Source organism: Notolepis coatsorum (genome assembly GCF_963971535.1).
Source record: "Notolepis coatsorum genome assembly, chromosome: 19".
Taxonomy (NCBI): domain Eukaryota; kingdom Metazoa; phylum Chordata; class Actinopteri; order Aulopiformes; family Paralepididae; genus Notolepis; species Notolepis coatsorum.
In genome coordinates this window covers 65,395,925-65,414,758 of record NC_140183.1, presented here as the reverse complement: position 1 = coordinate 65,414,758, position 18,834 = coordinate 65,395,925, and the positions used below count along the sequence as shown (strand labels likewise).

The window sequence follows — 18,834 nt, the reverse complement described above, 5'->3', positions numbered from 1 at the left end:
AGGGACATGTTTAAAAAGGCAAAAAATAATATAACAGGTAAGTCAAGTGTCATTACTTTAGTTATCAAAGGTGGAATCTCTGGACATAAGCAATGACGTTATAGTTTAAAGCTAAACTATGTTTTTCTCTCTTGTTGAAGAGGGACAACATCTTCAGTTAGATTTGATCTTTATTTATCTTGAACATTTTCAACCATAAACACACACATTTGTAATAACAAAAAAAACGAATACGAAATAAAATACAAATTAATTTAAATATATCTTCCTATGGAAGGAATAATCAACATAGCTCAAGACAATTGGTTTAGTTCGAGAAGGGACAGAAAGAAGCAAAGCTTATCTGGTCCTGCCCCTTCCTTACAATATCATATTAATATGTAATAAGTTATCTATCAATAGATAGTTGACTAACGTAGCTAGCTAAACCATGAGGACTTGGATGTCTTTAACCAGGCTAGCATTTGTGTCAGCTAATAATCAGAGCACACAGGCATTTGCATGAACGTTAGTAGCTAAATTATGTGCTGAACGTGATAGTCTCAAAGTCTGGTGACTGCTTTGGGAGTAAATCGTTGAGTTACCGTATCGCAATCTGTGTGTTTAGTGACATAGTTTCTAATTTGTTAATATCTGTATACGTAAGTGCTACTTGTTTTTCTAAGCAGTTTCAATTAGCATTTGATGCCCTGTTAAAAAACAAGAAATTTAACTGCAATAAAATGATGATGTATCAATATTCTTATTCTTTTCCTCCTTTTTTCAGAACAGGTTATTGTTTAATTTACATAATGATTTAATTAATCACAATTGAAAATCAACCCTTTAGATACCAGTGTTGATCATATACCAGTAACTGCTTTTTTAAATACACTATAATTCAATATTCTAGAAACACATTTGACTTTGTTGGATTGAACAAAATGGTAAATTGGGACTGTTAACCCATAGACTTCCATTACAACCACTTTTTACCCTAACTGTAAGAGCAGTGGTGCCTTGGCAGCCCGGGCGGGGACTGACTCCAATTCTGAGGTGCCAAACATCCATGATAACATCATGCATGTTGTTTTAGAAGTATATTATCTTTGTGCTTACAGTAATGAAAAGGTACGGTACACAGTTGGTCTTATCAGCACAATATATGTCCCCATATGATCAAATCCACCATCCCCAGGTCCTGGCGGGATGGTGCCAGGAAAACAGCCTCTCCCTGAACGTCAGCAAAACAAAGGAGATGATTGTGGACTTCAGGAGGTCGGGGGTCAAGGACTACAGTCCCCTCAGCATCGACGGGGCACCGGTTGAGAGAGTCAACAGCTTTAAGTACCTCGGAGCCTACATATCCGAGGACTTGACATGGACCACACACATTAACAGTGTTGTGAAGAAGGCACGACAACGCCTCTACTTCCTCAGGCGCCTAAGGAAGTTCCAAGTCAGCCAGAAGATCCTTAAGAACTTCTACTCATGTACAATAGAGAGCATCTTGACCGGCAACATCACCTCCTGGTTTGGGAATAGCACTGCACAAGACCAAAGCAGACTACAAAGAGTGACACGTTCAGCCGAACGCACAATTGGAGGGGGGCTCCCCACCCTCCAGAACATTTACTACAAGCGTTGCAAGGGCAAGGCTAAGAGAATCATTAAAGACTCCAGTCACCCGAACAACTGCCTCTTTGAACTGCTGCGGTCAGGCAAGCGATACAGGAGTCTCAAGGCGAGCACAGAAAGACTCAGAAGAAGCTTCTATCCCCAGGCCATCAGGCTGCTAAACGAACAATGAATGAACACTACACAACAACAACCACCAAACGCACATAGCACACACATCCACACGCACACACTCACTTTAAACAAACACACTGTAGCACCCACTCCACACACTTATAGCACACACCCACTTTAAACAAACACACTGTAGCACCCACTCCCCACACTTTATATTTATGGATGAAGGATTGCACTACAACTCGTACACCTTACTGTAAATTGTACCTAAAATTGTACCTCATCCCATTTCTGCTCTGCACTAGATAGTACTGTACATTAGTACACTGCATAGTATTGTGTATTGTATATTATATGGTAACTCAGAACATTGTACATATGTCTATACCGAACACTGTGACCTCATTTTCTTCTTCTAAATTCATGCTATATTATGTTATTATGTTATTTGATACTATCTTGTCTAGCACAGTCTCTGGAGCGTAACAGTAAGAAGCATTTTGTATGAAAGTATTCTGTACTTCTGTATGACAACTATTAAAGAACTTGAACTTGACCCATGGCTGCAGATCCCAGGGAGGGGGGCATGTGCCCCCCAAATTTGGAAAAATATGAATTGTCCCCCTCAATAATATGTGCCATCAAAAGTAGTGCATCTACTCCCACTCTGTAATTCTAGTTTCGAAATACTCCTAAAAGCTTAATTTGCGTATTAAAATCATAAAGATTTTCTACCAGGGGACGATGCCCCCTGACCCTCATACTCTGCGTCCCCCCCAAACTTGTCATGAGATCTGCAGCTCTGACCACCCCCCCCCCCCCCCACAACTTGAGTACTGCATATACTTTGATCTGTATGTCCTCAAAAAAGTATAATAAAAAAAAAGTGTAAATGAAAGTGGTGGTATATCCACCATTACGTTTTTTGTAAAAATCTATGTAAAGGTAGTTTTTTGTAACTATACGAGTGCCTGGCGGTTATTCTGTGCTTACCATCCACTACAGATGACAGAAAAGTTGCTTATATTTCTTATAGGAATTACAAAACCATGTTAGATACAATCAGGGACATGTGATGAATAAGAAAATGCTATTTGTATCAAATACATTTATTAGGAAACCATTCAAACATATACAAATGTCTGTGACAGGGCCTGCCATTTATGGGTGAAATTATGTGTAAAAAATACTTTTTATTAAAGTATAAAAACATGCTGAGGTGACATGATACTTTTTCTCCCCAATTTCGCATTGTCCAATTCTACCCTCCCCTGTCTCGAACGTTGTTAGGCCAATGATAGGAGTTTCTTATAGTTTAACATGTCCTCCATAAGACTCAATGTTCAGATTAAAGAATAAGAAAAAAAGTGTCAGGATTTTTAGAAGTGGTAACTGGTAATGTACATTTCTGGTGGAATGACCCATTTGGTCTAAAGATAACATTTAAAAAGGGGCAATCATGTTGACAATTAGGATTAATTTACGACAAGACTGCGTGTAGGCTATATTATGAGCAACAGTTCTCATTTTGCTTTTAAGATGGATATGTACCCGTTTGTTTAAAACCTAATTATATAGCACGAGATAGCCTCCACTCTCCCAGACTGACTGTGGTAAGTGCGCAGCGACCAGGAAGGGGATTGGGAATTGGCATAACGACTAACATTGGGATGGGAGAAAAATCAGAGGAAAAAGGAGGGGGAAAAAGATCAATAAAAATAAATAAAAAATAACTAATTATATAGCCTACTATGAAACGGAACTACAATGTGCGTTTATAAGAAGAATATAAAATAATGTGCTTTTATACATATAAAAGTTAAAAAATGTAAATACATTGTAAAAATTAACAAGTACAACCATGTGTAGAAGAGTGTTGTATTCATTTAATAGACGGTTTCAACTTGACAACAAACATTCTAAAAGGACCCAAGTTTAAACACAGGAGAGAAAGCCCCGACAGGACCTGATCCCAGGCCAGCAGGGGCACACATGATTCGTTGGTATGTTGAAGGTATAGCAATCATGTTCCCCTTATTGGAAAGTGAGGACACGGGTGATTTTCTATAGTCCGTTATATAACAGGAGAACAAATGTATAATCACAAATTGAAAACCAGTGATGGGCGTAGCTTTATTTGAGATAATGTCAAAATTGGGGAGATGTGCATCATCATCATCACCACACTGTGTGAAGAAAGGTAAGAGTAAAAATTATTTTTTTTGTCTTTATTTTAAACATATCTAAAAGTCCCCATTAAAAGCTACGTAACAACATTTCAAAAATAAAAAAAAAATAAACTTGGTCCAACCTAGTAATGGATGTCGAACACTAAAAAAAATAAAAAATAAAAAATACAAACCACGTTTCTAGTTAAAGAACATAATTTATACAACTTTGATTTGAATCCGAAGTTTTTCATCCCCCCTCTGAACAGACAAGTTTGATCCCTATCTGGGAAAATAAGACATCAGCGTGGGACCGGTAGGTGTGAGAAGAACTAGGGTCAGTTGTAGAACCTGGATGGGCCGTCAGAATACCTGGATGGACCTGCAGAGAGAGGAGAGATGATCAACACACAGAAGGGTAAAATACTGAACATCATAGCCTGGAAGACGGTCTTTCTCGCAAATGTTTTTATACTTTTGCCATACAGACTGGTCTTCATCATATCCATCGATTTCCAGGAATTGCCATGCAATCAGAGCCAATCAGGGACTGCGTTCCAACTGCTGTTCTGTCCCCCCAGTGGAACAGAGCCCCTGACTGGTTGCCATAGTTGTTGACCTAAAATGCAGGCCCCCGCTGGCAAAACATAATCTCCTAGTCAAAACTGACTTGCCCTTAAAGAAACCTTCTCATTTTATGTCTAATATCCCAGATGGTAATTTTCCCTGTCAAGCCTGTGTACAGTGCCAAGGCATGATTAAAAAGGTAAATTTTTCACACACCCTAAAACGGGGAAAATATACCCGTTAAAGGACTAATTACGTGCAATTCGTCTAATCTGGTGTATTTGCTAAAATGTCCTTGTAATTTTTCTTATGTGGGCAAAACAACCAGAGCCTTTAAATCAAGAATCAGTGAACATAAATGTGCTGTGAGAAATTCAGAGTCGTCGGTAGCTCGACATTTCTTCAAGTGTAAACATACCGTCAACGATCTCAAATATATGGGACTAGAGTTAGTACTCAGGCCCGCGAGAGGTGGAGACAGACACAAGTTGCTGTTGCAACTTGAATGTTATTATATCCACCTGTTCAATTGCATCGAACCTAGAGGAATGAATGAAGAGAACGTTTTAACCTGTTTCCTCTAACCTCCTTATACCTACATTATTATTTCTGGTTTAATAAAGTTGTTGTTTGTTGTTTCTAAACAGAGGTATGTTTCTCAAGGATGCTCAATGTATAATTTGAAACTATTTAATTAAATATGTAAAGGGGCTCAATTAGCCCTAGAAACTAAGGGCATGTTATGTTATATATCAAGTTTCTGGTAATTTTGTTTTGTTTATGATATAGATTTTGTTTATGTTTTTGATATAGATATATTTATATACATGTATAATTTGTGGATTTATGATTGGACTCTACTTTGATAGGTCATTCCTTTGGTCACAATGCACAGGCACACCTGCGTCGTGATGTCATTTCCTGCCGTGTCATGTAATTACCTGCCAGGTGTATATAACTACCATCTTGAATGTATTTCCATTGCTAGCCATATCACTGAAGAAGGACATAGTTCCGAAACATGTCCGTTTCCAATTCAGGCTGCCATTAAAAACATTGAACCTGAGGTCGCTTTCACACAGGGGCTGTTTGGTCCGGACTATCGGACCAGAATTCTATAGTCCGGTTTTTCGGGTTTGTGTGAATGCGCGTCGAACTTGGTCCGCGGACCAAACACACAAACTCTGGTCCGCCCAAAAACATAGGTCTCGGTTCGCTTCATCGGACCAAACGCGGACCAAATATAGGAAGTGCTTATTATTATTACCACTGCGCGTGGCATTCACTGCAAAACAAGCACACTGCATCTATCTATCTATCTAACTGTGCATCTTGGGTAGAAGGAAGAAAAAACGCGGCTTATTATTATTATTACCAAGGCGCGCGGCATTCACTGCAAAACAAGCACACTGTACACATATGGGCAGAAGACCAAATAAAACAGCTACTTGTGGGCACTCATAAAAACAACGCGGTATACAAGTTGTTTAGCGAGAGGATGGTGGTAATGGGCTTCAATAGAACAATGCCATGTCAAAATAAAAAAACTCTGCCTCCGCTGATCTGGAGTCAGACAGGGCTCGCCATATCTATGGGGCTCGCAGTCCACACACACACAGGCTCGCAGCCACACACACACATTTCCACTCTATATTGTCCAATAGACGAGCGGCATTTTCGACCGCGTGACATTGTTCAGAAAGTTTTGGTGCGCCTGACAAATTGCTGTGAATGCAGACGAACCAAATGAAGAATGCAACAATGTTGCAACTTCACCACCAGAACCGCACCGAGTCCACCAAAACTATATGTGAAAGCAACCTGAGAGTGCTGGTCCGGCTACCCTGCTTTTACTATACTCAACTTTATGGGATTACAGTACCCAGTGTCAGAACTTGAGAGCGCGGTCTAACTTGACTATAAATATTCTATACAGTCTCACGGACCTCTGTGTATCATTGGGACTCATTCTGAGACCTCGAGATTGCAATGCCGGCCGAATCCTGCTAGGTGGCAGTATCGCCTACCCTTTGAAACCTTATTTCACACTGTGTGTTACATTTTATATGGTCCGGGCGGAGAAATGGGACCCGGGCAAGTGAAAGGCTTCATTCGATGTCCCATTTCATGTCATGGACATCAATACTGGAAATCGCAATCAGACCATTGGAATATTCATTTTGGAATACCTCCTAGCAAAGGTAAGGACTATATGACATCAATCCTACTTTGATCCTACAATGATTTCACATCGATCGCAACAATCATATGTCACATACTCCAAAACGTATGCCGTTGGTGACGATCAGAGCATCACAAAACGACCCCCCCCCCTTTGATGCCTTCATGATGAAACATAATACCCATTATATACCTTTGATTTGGAAATAGTATCGTGTCCAGGCGAGCAACGCAAACGACTTTAGCAAAATGCACATAGCGCTCCATAACTCAGCTTCCAGGAATTAGCCCGGATCACTCTGAAACGATACAATATTCACCACAGGATAACACGCGAGCGTATACATGAAAATATTTACTATTTTTTACATGTTGGACGAGAGATAGTGACCGTCAAATGAGTATTGTCTCCATAGCTATAATATAGAATATAGATATAGCTCTGCAAACATCGTGACACACCATGAAAATGCCTTAGCCCACTGAATCACTGTGACGCCCAAATGATAATCTACAATTTAATTAATATAAGAGCAGATTCATACTTTGTTTCAATGTTTGTTCGCTGTATTTCATGGAAAGGACAGCTTTTGGGGAAGTGTTCAGACCCTGCACAGACCCTATGCACAGAGTCTGCGATTGTGTGAGTGATATCTCCATTGCTGAACATTCCTTAGAAAGTAGAAATCACTTTTAATAAGGCACGGCTCAGATGAAATCTCATGCGAGGAGATTTGGGGAGCCTCAAGACAACACTGTGTACCTGAGTGGTTGCCTGAGTGGTTGCCTGAGTAATGGTTTCCGGTGCTGGGCATTCTGGAAGGAGGGGAGGAGTAGCTCATGGAACTCATGGATGAGTTGTTATTCATGCTGCTGTTCATACTGTTGCTCATACTGGGGCCCTAGAAGAAACATAGAAAAGAGTTTAAATTCAAACACTGTTCTCCATAGAACTTGCAATGCATACTATATTTTTAATACATCTTTTATAATTGTTTATCTACACCACTTCCTCTGGCAGGAAGCGTCAGTTCTTAACTAGTTCAAGTTTCAAGTTTGTTTCAAGTTTGTTTATTAGTTATAGACCTGTTCGCTGTATACAAACATACCCTGTTCGAGCCAATCAGCAATACCAACTGAGTCACGTGACTAAGTTGCCTCCTACTTGCATGAGCTGCTGCGCTAAAAAAGTATGACAGGGCTCTATGGAGAAACCAAGACACTTCCCTGACTAAAAGTTGTTTCAAACGAAAACGTCTGGATGTAATTTTGCCAAATCAGCATGGCTGTGAGTGAGTCTTTCACCTTTTACATATCTGGCTTTGGATCGATTGTTTAGATCGTTTTCTGCAGTAATTCATAGAACGTGAGTTATAGCCATTTATGCATATATTAGATCATCAAATGCAGTTTGCTAGCGATTGACATCGGATTAAAAATTTCAATTGTACAAGGTCCTAAACGTCATGACTCATCATCTGATGTTGACCGGAGGGGGGGGGGGGGTCGTTTATAATTCCGTGGCCAACGTTAAATAATTTATGTAGTATGGGTGATATATAGATCAGAGCAGTTTGTATCGAAAATGGTAAAGAAAAACGCTAAATGCCCCGCAACGCTGGTTGAACTGGAGCTAGGTAGCCAGCAGGCTAAATGCTCTGCGACGCTGAACTGCCTGCGCCGGTTTGTCTGTCGAACACCGAGGGAACCGCATCGGGCTTCAGCTGATTAGTAGTCTTCTGGACAAACCTCCCACCCCCAACAACATAATCCGAGGCAATGAAGTGTTCGCTGCAGATCTTCATTCCCTGTCCAACAGGCTGATCGTGCCGCTTGAGTGCAGCCAGCCAACGTGCCAACAACACAGTTTTTTTCACTGGTAGTTTGTGGAAATGAACCAACTTTCCTCTCTTTCACACGGTAAAATTAGTTTAAACAGCCAGGAGCAATACAAAAAGAACCATGCGGTCCCGTTGTTTGGTAGGCAACATTTTATTTACTGACTGACCCGACAATCCATGTTTACTATAGGCAGCTAACCAGCAGTGTATACACCAAACCAACACCGTGACGTCAGCAACAAAATGGCGGCACACATGTTCATAAATTCTACATAAATGGACATTACAAATAATTTTTTCTTAGAAACGCCTTATTTTTATAACATGATTTTTTCTGTGGTTTATATAAATACTAATTTGATGCTATGACTGTTTATATCGCTATGCTTCATCTCCCCTTTAATCTGGATAAAATCTTCAAAACGGGTAGTTCAAACCGACAACACAGGATTGGCTGGGATCAAAAATGTATTATCTTGATCCCACCACAGGGGTGGATATCCAGTAGATTACCAGAGCAAAATGCACTATACAATTTATAAAAAAATATGTTTCAATATAAATAAGATGGCAAAGTTTGTTAACTGAAATAAATAAAAATTGCCTTCATGGCAAATTAATTAAATTATAATTTTTTTGGTCACGTTTGTGGTGGCCTATTTTGTTTTCAACCATATGTTGATGACGTAAATGTTTATGCTCATAAAAGTATCACAACAAAGATTGTCGATCACAAATGTAATTTAGATGAAAGAAAAAATATTTCCCAACTAAAAAAGTTCATCCGTCATCGCTTTCAGCTAACTGAAACATCACTTTCGAATCCAGCTCCCCAAAGCACGCCTGGATGATCCAGCTGCCTTTGAATTCATGTTTTTTTTGTTACCCTAGTGGGAGTATTTAAAAAAAAATTACAATTCCATTATGAATTTTATTTTTTTTACTTTCTCTTTTTGCACCTTTCTTTTTCCGTTTTTCTCCCATCCCAATGTTAGTCGTTATGCCAATTCCCAATCCGCTACCTGGTTGTTGCGTGCTCTGCCCCCCTACCGTGCCCCCCGACCGATCTGTATGAGTCGCTGTTTTACAACGACCAGGACCCACCCTCGCCGGGTTTTCCCACCCTCTAACACTGTCAATTGTGTTTAGTATGGACGGTCGGCCAACCCGGAAGCACCACAGCTGGATTCGATCCCACTGTATCTGTGGTGGTGGGCAGACGCTTAGACCGCTGCGTCATCCGGCCACCCTCCATTATGATTTTATGTCCTTTATGTATTTAAAAATATAATTAGACATTATAGATGTCTCTGCAATGTGGTCTCTTGTCTTCCTTGTATTATTTTTCATATCCACTAGATGGAGATCGGTGGGATTAAAGCACCGATATTCAGGTTTAGTAATCTTGACAAGTCTGAATCTGGATCAGGGTGATCCTATCCTGAATTGCTTTGAAATACAGGGACAGAATCTGGCCAAGTTGTCTGATCCTCGATCACAAGAAATGGGATTTCAAAGTCTGATCGGATCTGATTGAGATTCAAAGTTTTGAACTACTGGGCCCAGGTGATTAAACTGGGTATAAAATATATAAATATTTCATTGTACAATGTACATGCTATCATACAGAGTTATATGGGTTATATGCAGGAGTATCTTGTGGTCAAATGCTAGAAAAGTATAAGAACCCTGACTCTACAGTGTAGCTTAACGCTACTAAACTATGCCACTGTGTACACTTGGTAGTCTGAACGCAAAGCTGAGTGCAGAGTGGAAGGTTAAACATACTTCTACAACTAGCCACTTAACCCTCTCCATTCTGCTTACAGTTAGTTTTAGCTGTAGTGTGAACACAACACGAGGGGTCTCATACCGAGTTAACACTCCGGAGCCTGTAATCCATCAGCACGTCCGTTAGCTTCTGAGTCACCTTCAGCACGATCTGGGCATCGTTCTCGTTCTCGATGCGGAAGGAATCCTGTGGAAAGTTATCGGCATGTTTTGTAGAATGGAAACCAACAGCAGGTGTGATCAGATGGAAAGCATCACGATTCTTAATGAATCATGGTAATTTTTAGGGAAGGGCAAAACTAACAATTTATATTCACTGCAAAGTCCCCCACCTCCCATTAACATACAATTTAGTTTTTACTTAACACATTGGGCGCCAGCCATTAGCCTTGTAGCTAACCTGCCAGGTTTCCATAGCCTACTTTCACTGTGCGTCACTATGTTTGGAGAGCTATATATATTCTATATTATAGCTATGGAGACAATACTATGGTCATTTGACAGTGACTTTCTTCCGTCGAACATGCAAAAGAGATAATTTTTTCATGCATACGTTCGCGCTTTATCCCATGGTGAATATTGTAGTTTAGGAGTGATCCGGGATCATTCCTGAAAAGCTGAGTTATAGGGCGCTACGTGAATTCTACTATAAGCGTTGGCGTTTCTTGCTTGGACATGCTACTATTTCCAAATCAAATGTATATAATGGGTATTATGTTTCATCATGAATGCATGAAAGGGGGGGGGGTTTAATGCTTTGATGGCCAGTAACGGCATTCGTTTTGAAAACCACACACGCTGATCAGCTGGATCGATATGAAAACATTGTTGGATCAAGCTGAAATTGATGTCAGATAGTCCTTACCTTTGTTAGGGGTTATTCCAAAAAGAATATTCCAATTGTCTGATCGCGATTTCCAGTATTGGTGTCCATCTGGTCCCGGACATAATTTGGCACAACTTATGGATTGAGTGTGCTAGATGCGTTTCGAAGTGGTCGGATGAAGTGATTTACTCGGCTCCGTCTAAATTCAGCGCCCGGAGGGATCTAAGTGTAACACACGGTGAGATATAAGGTTTCAAAGGGTGGGCGACACTGCCACCTAGCAGGATGCGGCCGGTATTGCACTTTGGCAATCTCAGAATAATTTCCTATGGTAACTAGGGATGGGCTTTTTTAAGAAGAATCCAGATCGATTGATCGCATGCTATACTCGAGTGATCGTGTATTACTCGAAAAGGGGGAAAAGACTCTAATATATATATATATATTTGAATATCATTATTATTATTTTTGTAACTTAATTTTGTTCATTCACGTACTGTATATGTTTAAGGAAACCAACAAACAGTTATAATCTTACACATACATGTGAAACATATGTAAAAAAAAATATATATATATATATATATATATATATATTAATTTTTTCCATAAAAATTATTAATAATTTAAGATTGATTTTTCTCATAGCTACGAGTAATCGATTAATCACTCTCATCCCTAATGGTAACACCGAGGTCAGTGGATGAATAATGAATAAAAATATCAAATAAAAGAAAAAACGACCAAAACCCGAGATAGCGAACATGACATAATCAAACAAGCAAGCTAGCTGCTGTCATTGCTAACAGCTAATGCTAACGGACCAAGCTAGTAGGGCTGAGCCAAAACGTTTGGACCTTTGTTCGTTACGTTGGCATTAGATTCTTAATTACTAATGGGTTCGAAGCTCCGCTCAAAAAAAAATATTTTTTTTTAATTTTAGTTTTATTTTTGTATTTATTTTACACGAAAAATATATATATCAGAATGTCATATATCACAGTACTATGTTGTGTTTACAATAATTCGAAAGTCACGCGCGAACACAGGTCACAACAACACAAGTCTATCAGGAAATGAATCAATCATGAAAAAAAGAGTTGAGTGACTCACAGGCTCACCCGTCTTAGTTATTTCATAATACAACGTTTCCGAATGGATGTTTGGATTAAACAAAGTGTATGCAGTGATGCTTTCCCAGCGGAACACAAGTTACTTAACGTTACACAGGTATGTTATGCACGTTAATTAAGCTATTCAGTCAGAGCTCAGCCCTTTAGCTTGCTAACGTTAAGATAAAAGGAGCCGTCGGCCAACAAAGATGTTGTTTCAACAAACGTATTCACAAAATCGACTATCATCCAAACGTTATTAAACCCTCCTGTGACCAGTAAGTAGGTACTACTACTCAACCGCAGCAATGTGCGCTATGTGCCTGAAGTCAAGACTCGACAGTACTGAACTAGAAAAAGTATTTAGGAGCAGATCTAATTTTTTGTTTCCTTTTCCTCAATTTTATCATACTAGGCACTCACGCGAGCCTTGCGAGTGTGGATTGGACCTGCAATGACGATTGAATCCCGCCAGGTTGGAGTATCGCCTACCTTATGAACAACTAGAGACTCGACTAGTAGGTTGTGAGCAGCTGTGAGCAGGACGCAATCGCCTAGAGCGAACTATTGGATATTATGAAAAAGACAAAATGGATCATATGGATGATGATTATGGACGATAAGGTGCGTTTCCACCAGACTATGTTGGACTATGTTGGACTGAGCACTACTGGTAAAACATAAAAAAAACTATAATCAAACCGACCGATGAGGAAACCTATTCGGCTCAGTCTATAGTCTGGTTTCAGGCAAGCAGCCGCGAGATTTGCGCATACACTGCACAAAACACACTTTATCTCACGATCTAGAAAACCAACCTGGATTATTTTGAAACGGAGCGATGTTTAGCGTGGTATAGCGCACAAACGAAAGTACATGTATGTAAAAATGAACCGTTTCGTCCCTGTTGGACTATAAATAGTGCCTGTCAAATGAGCCATACTATTGTCTCCATAGCTATAACATAGAATATACAATGGGTCCGCAAACATTGTGAAAATGGTCAATAACACTGGCACCAGGGAGTAAAGACGGGAAAACAGTGTGGCAGTCAATGAGATAACAGACTGTTGTGCTACCTGGCTAGCAAAAAAAAGGCAAAAAGCAGGTGTACCAGCCCAAAGACCGCTGTAGCATGTAGACCTGAAGAAGTCATTCTATCAATTTAAAAGGTGCTGTACGTGGTATTTTATGTTTGTTAAAACAATAGCTCTACAATCCGACAGCCACCACTGATATAGAGTGTCTGGTCAGTAACATGGGTCTCCCAGTCCCTCCGCTCTGCAGCAAACACAAAATACATGTTCCATCAAGAGACACTCACCAGGTACTTGAGCAAGGTAGCGGGGAGGCTGCCGCTGTCTGGAGCTGCTCCCATCAAGCCCGGCCTGTCGATGGGTCCGTCGATGGGTCTGTCAGCCAGCCTGTCCATCGGGCTGTTCCCCATCAGGCCGCCCCGGAACTCGTCAGGGTAACGTCTTTCGGGGTTGTCGCCCAACAGTCCGTCCATCTCGAAGCCGTCTCTTCCGCCACTCGACCCAAAGCCGCCGCCGCCCCCTCCTCCGCCCTGGCGAGGACCTTTACCCCCCGAGAACCGCCTTGGACCCATATCGGGTCCGGAGTAGCCCTGGTTCATGCCACCCATCGGGAAGTCGGAGCGAGGACCTCTGGGATACTCTCCTGGAAACATCTCCCTGCCGCCTGCCAGAGAGACATGGTGATTAGATTCAGAAACACTTGATCTGACAAATACAATGAATGTACACAAATGTGTCTCTGTGACAGTGATGCAAAGTAGGACAGGGCCTTTCGTTCAAACCAATGTTAAATACCCACCCCCCCTATTAAATCGTCTGCTGCTTACCTTCTGTGTAGGTTTTAAGTCAAGTGCAGAGCCATTTCATCGGCGACCCAATGCATGCGTGTGCGTGTTCTCAAGCAGTGTTTTCACACACCCCCGGCCGCGTGAATATTAAAGGCAACTACTTGTGTTCGGCTTTTCTCTGATTGGCCGCGACCCCCCGCCCCCACGCGCAAGCAAGCGGCAGCCCCTCCCACGTCCCAAATGAAACCCAAGGAGCTAGCGGCAGCGCGTACCACTACCAACCAACTTAAGCTGCTGTACCAACCAACTTGTGTTCAGCTGCGGTAGCAGTGGAGCGCTGCTGACTGATTATTATGTTTCGCGTTTTTAACAACCAACTACCAGATTCACTCGTCACTGTACATCACCTCTGAGCTCTGAAGTATAAACAAAGCCCATACAGTTATGAAATGCGCTGAACTAGAAAGCGTAACGTTATTATGTTTCGCGTTTTTAACAACCAACTACCAGATTCACTCGTCACTGTACATCACTTCAGCTCCAGCAGCAGCAGCGGCGGTGCTCCGTTGAAGCCCTTCAATGACAGCTGCTCTCATATTTTGCGAATGCATAAACTATATCTTAAATTATGGCTATGTGTCTAATATGGCTGTCGCTTATCAATGACTTCACGACAGCCATATTAAACATTCACTGTACATCAGTGTGGAACTGTACGCTCTGTAACGTTATATGTTATTTCGCCCGTGGAGGCTGCTGAAGCGCCAGCCAGCGGGGCGACGCGGTGGTTTTTCCCGGCTTCCGTGCGCCGCCGCCGGCTTGATCCAGCTCCAGCAGCAGCAGCGGCGGTGCTCTGTTGTAGGAAGCCCTTCAATGATAGAGCTCTCATATTTTGCGAATGCATAAACTATATCTTAAATTATGGCTATGTGTCTAATATGGCTGTCACTTATCAATGACTTCGCGACAGCCATATTAGACACATCGCCATAATTTAAGATATAGTTTATGCATTCGCAAATATGAGAGCTCTGTCATTGAAGTGGGTGGTGGCAGCATTACTAACAGTAGCGATTTTTATTGTTTTGTCATGACCAAACATAATCCCAACATAGATAGGAGGTGTACTGTATGTCAAATGTCGGTCATGTGGTGGAAGAGTTTAGTACAGTCACACTGAACTGGTTCGAGCAGCGCGTTGGTTCGACCAGCGCTAATGCCGCGTCTCTCAGCAGAAAAGGGCGTGTGCTAGGGCGGTCACGTGGCCGTGTGGCCAATCAGAGAAACGCTGAACGAAAAGCTGAACACAAGTTGGTTGCCTTTAATATTCACGCCCCCCGGCCCCACCCACACATCTCCCTAACCTCTGCAGAGAGCGCACCTACAGGCCGTAGTAGCAGTGTACCTGGCGGCAACAGCCACATTTAAACCGCGGACACGGTCTTAAAGGAAAATCTCACTGTTTGACCACAGTTATTGTTCTTCTTTCCCATCACAGTACAACCTCAATACCAGTACATCTCTACAGGGAACAGAGATACGTCACAGCCGGAAAACGTCTCACCTAACCGTGGCCCCGGGGGTCCCATCCCTGGACCTACTGGCGGTGCCACCTTGGGAATAGTAGAGCCTGTGGCAGAAGAGGACAGACCGGAGAGATGAGTTCACAGTTACACCTAGAACAGTCCAGGCGGACGACACTTGAGAAGCTTGAGAGTGACTTACGGAGTCCTTTGAAGGCTTGGACTTCAGACGGCTCCTTATAGATCACCTACGACAAGCACCAGACAGTAGGTTAAAAGTCAAATCACTCCTCTCTCATCCCCGTTTGAAATTGTGGACATTTTTTCTTTTAGCTAAGTCAACGGAAGGATGGGAACAGAGAGAGACATATGTAGCGAACTGAGGGGAACAGGCTGTTAGTCTACTATAAATAAACACAACGTTTATCTTCTGTTAACTTGGTTTATTCAATCAACGTGCATAACACCAATACAGAGCTATTACCGAACAGTGGACATCATGCTCCCGGTCGACACAGACAAACTGCGCATGCGTTTCACAGCCTCAAGAGGGCAACCTAGACTACCGTACCGTATGGCCAGTAGTATAGACGCAAAGAGATTACATGTTAACACAGTAGGGCTGGGCGATATAACGATAAATATCGCGATATATTTTAATAATCGATATCGAATATCGAAATAAAAAAATCGAAAAATCGTAATTTTTTTTTTATACCTGCAACAGGGCAGTTTTAAAACCAGAGACAGTGGACAGACTTGTCTTTCTTGCCTGCAACTTAAAGTAATGGCTTTGCTTGTCCAAATGACAATACTGACCAAATTCAGATTTCTTTTTCTCTTGTCCATTTATTTTGTTTGCTTTCTAATTTAAAATACATTTTGAAACCGTCTGTACACAGTAGGCTATGTGTGCTAGCAGAACTAGACTCCAGTCACGAGTCACAGTGCACATGTGCAGTGGTTTGTCCACCAAAAAAGCGCCAAAAGATCGAAAATAAACTAGCAGAGCCAGAACTGTTCAACTCCTCTGGAGCCACAGCCAGCAGAGAAGCCGGTTTACTTTAGCTTTTAAACCAGCTGCAGCCTGAGAACTGGAGTGTGAGGGGATGTAACACTAAAGATGGCGGCAATGACAAAGAATTGCTGCAAAATAAACATACATCTGTTGTTAAAAAAAAAAAAAAAAAAAAAATTATACTTATAACAATTCGATAATTATCGATATCGAGAAATAAAATAAAATTATCATATCGTTATCGCGATATGATTTTTTTCCATATCGCCCAGCCCTATAACACAGGCACTCACTTAATTAGCTCTGGTATCCGGTTTGTAACGCATTTCTACACATTGATGATAGCCGGTGAATCAGCAAGGCCCGGAAGATTATAAAAGACCCCAGCCATCCCAACAACAGCTTGTTTCAACTGCTGCGTTACCGTAGCCTCAGAGCCAGGTGGAGCAGGCTCAAGGACTCATACTACCATCAAGCCATCAGAGTCATGAACACTATCTAGTAATTATGATTTTAGTGTGTATTTATGTATTTTAAGTATTTTTAAGTACTTTATGTACATTTTATTCTACTGTTGCACTTTTTATATCACCACTCTCAGCACTGTCACTTTTTTCTTACATCACTATTATGTTGGTTTTTTTTTTTATCCACTTTTTCTCCCATTTTCTATGTTTTCTCCCATCCCAATTTCGTATCATCCAATTCAACCCTCCCCTGTCATGAACGCTGTTTCTTGCCTCCCACAAGCCGGCTGCAATGTGGACTAAGTCATACATAGCACAAGTCCCCTCCGGTACTTGAGGTAACAGCAGTCGCATCTTTTCACCTGCGCAGCTCGATCTCTCAGTGGCGAGGAGTAACGCGTGGGAGGCTCACGCTGCCCCAGACACTTCCTGATTCTACTGCGCAGGCGCACCAACCGACCTGTAGGAGACGCGGTCCACAACGCCCAATCCCCACCCTTCAGTTTCCCTCCCCGTAATACGGCCAATGTGTATTACTGCGGACGACCAGCTAAACTGAAAACAATGTGGAGAGCTGGATTCGAACACGCGAACCCAGCGTCTCCACATTGGTGGCGAGTGCCTTGCCCACTACACCACCTAGCCGCCACTATTATGTTGGTTTTTATTGTCTTTTTGCATAATTATGTATTGTTCTATGTATATTTTATTGACATGCTCTAGGCCGAGGGGGGCAAGCCCCAAGAATTTTGCTCTTTTTGGTAGGAGAATATGACAAGATGCAACAATAATACTGAATCTAATGAGTAAAATAGAGAAAATATAATGGGGTTTGAGGCTAAATAAAAACAGACCTTAGGAGGCCTCAAGACTGCTATGACGGTGGCTGCTGGATATCTTCAGACCTGTCAACCGTGGGGAATTAGTTTGAGTACCACAATAGTGTAATGCGCACGCACTTTGCACACGCAAGTTGTGTTCTACAATTAATGTAGTGTAAAGCAGTGCTTCTCAACTGGTGGGTCACGACCCAAAAGTGAATCGTTATTTCTTTTATTAGCAATTTCCATTCATATTTCATCAATCTAGCCTCACGTTAGTGCTGCAAACTCTCTGAGCTCCATTGGGAAAATACCGACCCTATCGTCTCCCAGATGGTACTGCACCCCTTTGGAATGGATTGAATAACCGCATGGGGAAAAAACAATCCGGAATCCACATTTTACTTCTCAGGCATAAATAGTGTTTTGTGTATTCCAGAATATTCCAGTAAAAGACGTTAATCACAGAATCTTTATATTTTCCTGAAACTTTCAAAAAACAAGTTTTTCAAAATGGTATAAAACGGAAATGAACAGATTAAAAAACAATCCGTTTCGACAATGTTGACTGCAAACAAGTCATTGATAAGCGACGGACAGATTAGACACATTTAAGATGTAGTTTATGCATTTGCAAATATGAGAGCGCTATCATTGAAGTGGGTGGTGGCACTCAAGGGGGTAAATAGGACACAGAGGCTGGCACTCAAACTGTTAACGGTGCATGAAAGATTGTGTATTACTGCAACAAAAAAGAATTGTGAAATAAATCATAGTGGTTCAAAAATTTGGGTCGCGACTTAATGACTAAGGAAAATGTTGGGTCCCGAGGCTAGACCAGTTGAGAACCACTGGTGTAAAGGGTTTCTGCCCAAATTGGTCTCAAATCGTGTGCTTGTAGAATCTGTAGCAGCCGTCATTTTAAAATGTTTTTTCCCCTCCACGTGGCGTCGACAGTCT

The 18,834-nt window shown here is 41.5% G+C and overlaps 1 protein-coding gene across 3 annotated transcripts in view; it reads right to left on the bottom strand.

Moving 5' to 3' along the window:
- Positions 1-3,598: 3,598 nt before the first annotated feature.
- LOC311245839 (uncharacterized protein) overlaps positions 3,599-18,834 on the bottom strand; it is a 39,518-nt gene continuing 24,282 nt past the window's right edge. For all 3 annotated transcript variants that reach the window (XM_084335842.1, XM_084335843.1, XM_084335844.1), the window contains 6 exons: positions 15,771-15,816; positions 15,610-15,675; positions 13,545-13,921; positions 10,365-10,469; positions 7,414-7,552; positions 3,599-4,284 (listed from right to left, as the gene is read on the bottom strand). In XM_084335842.1, coding sequence (XP_084191968.1) covers positions 4,241-4,284; positions 7,414-7,552; positions 10,365-10,469; positions 13,545-13,921; positions 15,610-15,675; positions 15,771-15,816 — 777 coding nt within the window. In that variant the 3' untranslated portion in view covers positions 3,599-4,240. The remainder of the gene's footprint in view (positions 4,285-7,413; positions 7,553-10,364; positions 10,470-13,544; positions 13,922-15,609; positions 15,676-15,770; positions 15,817-18,834) is intronic.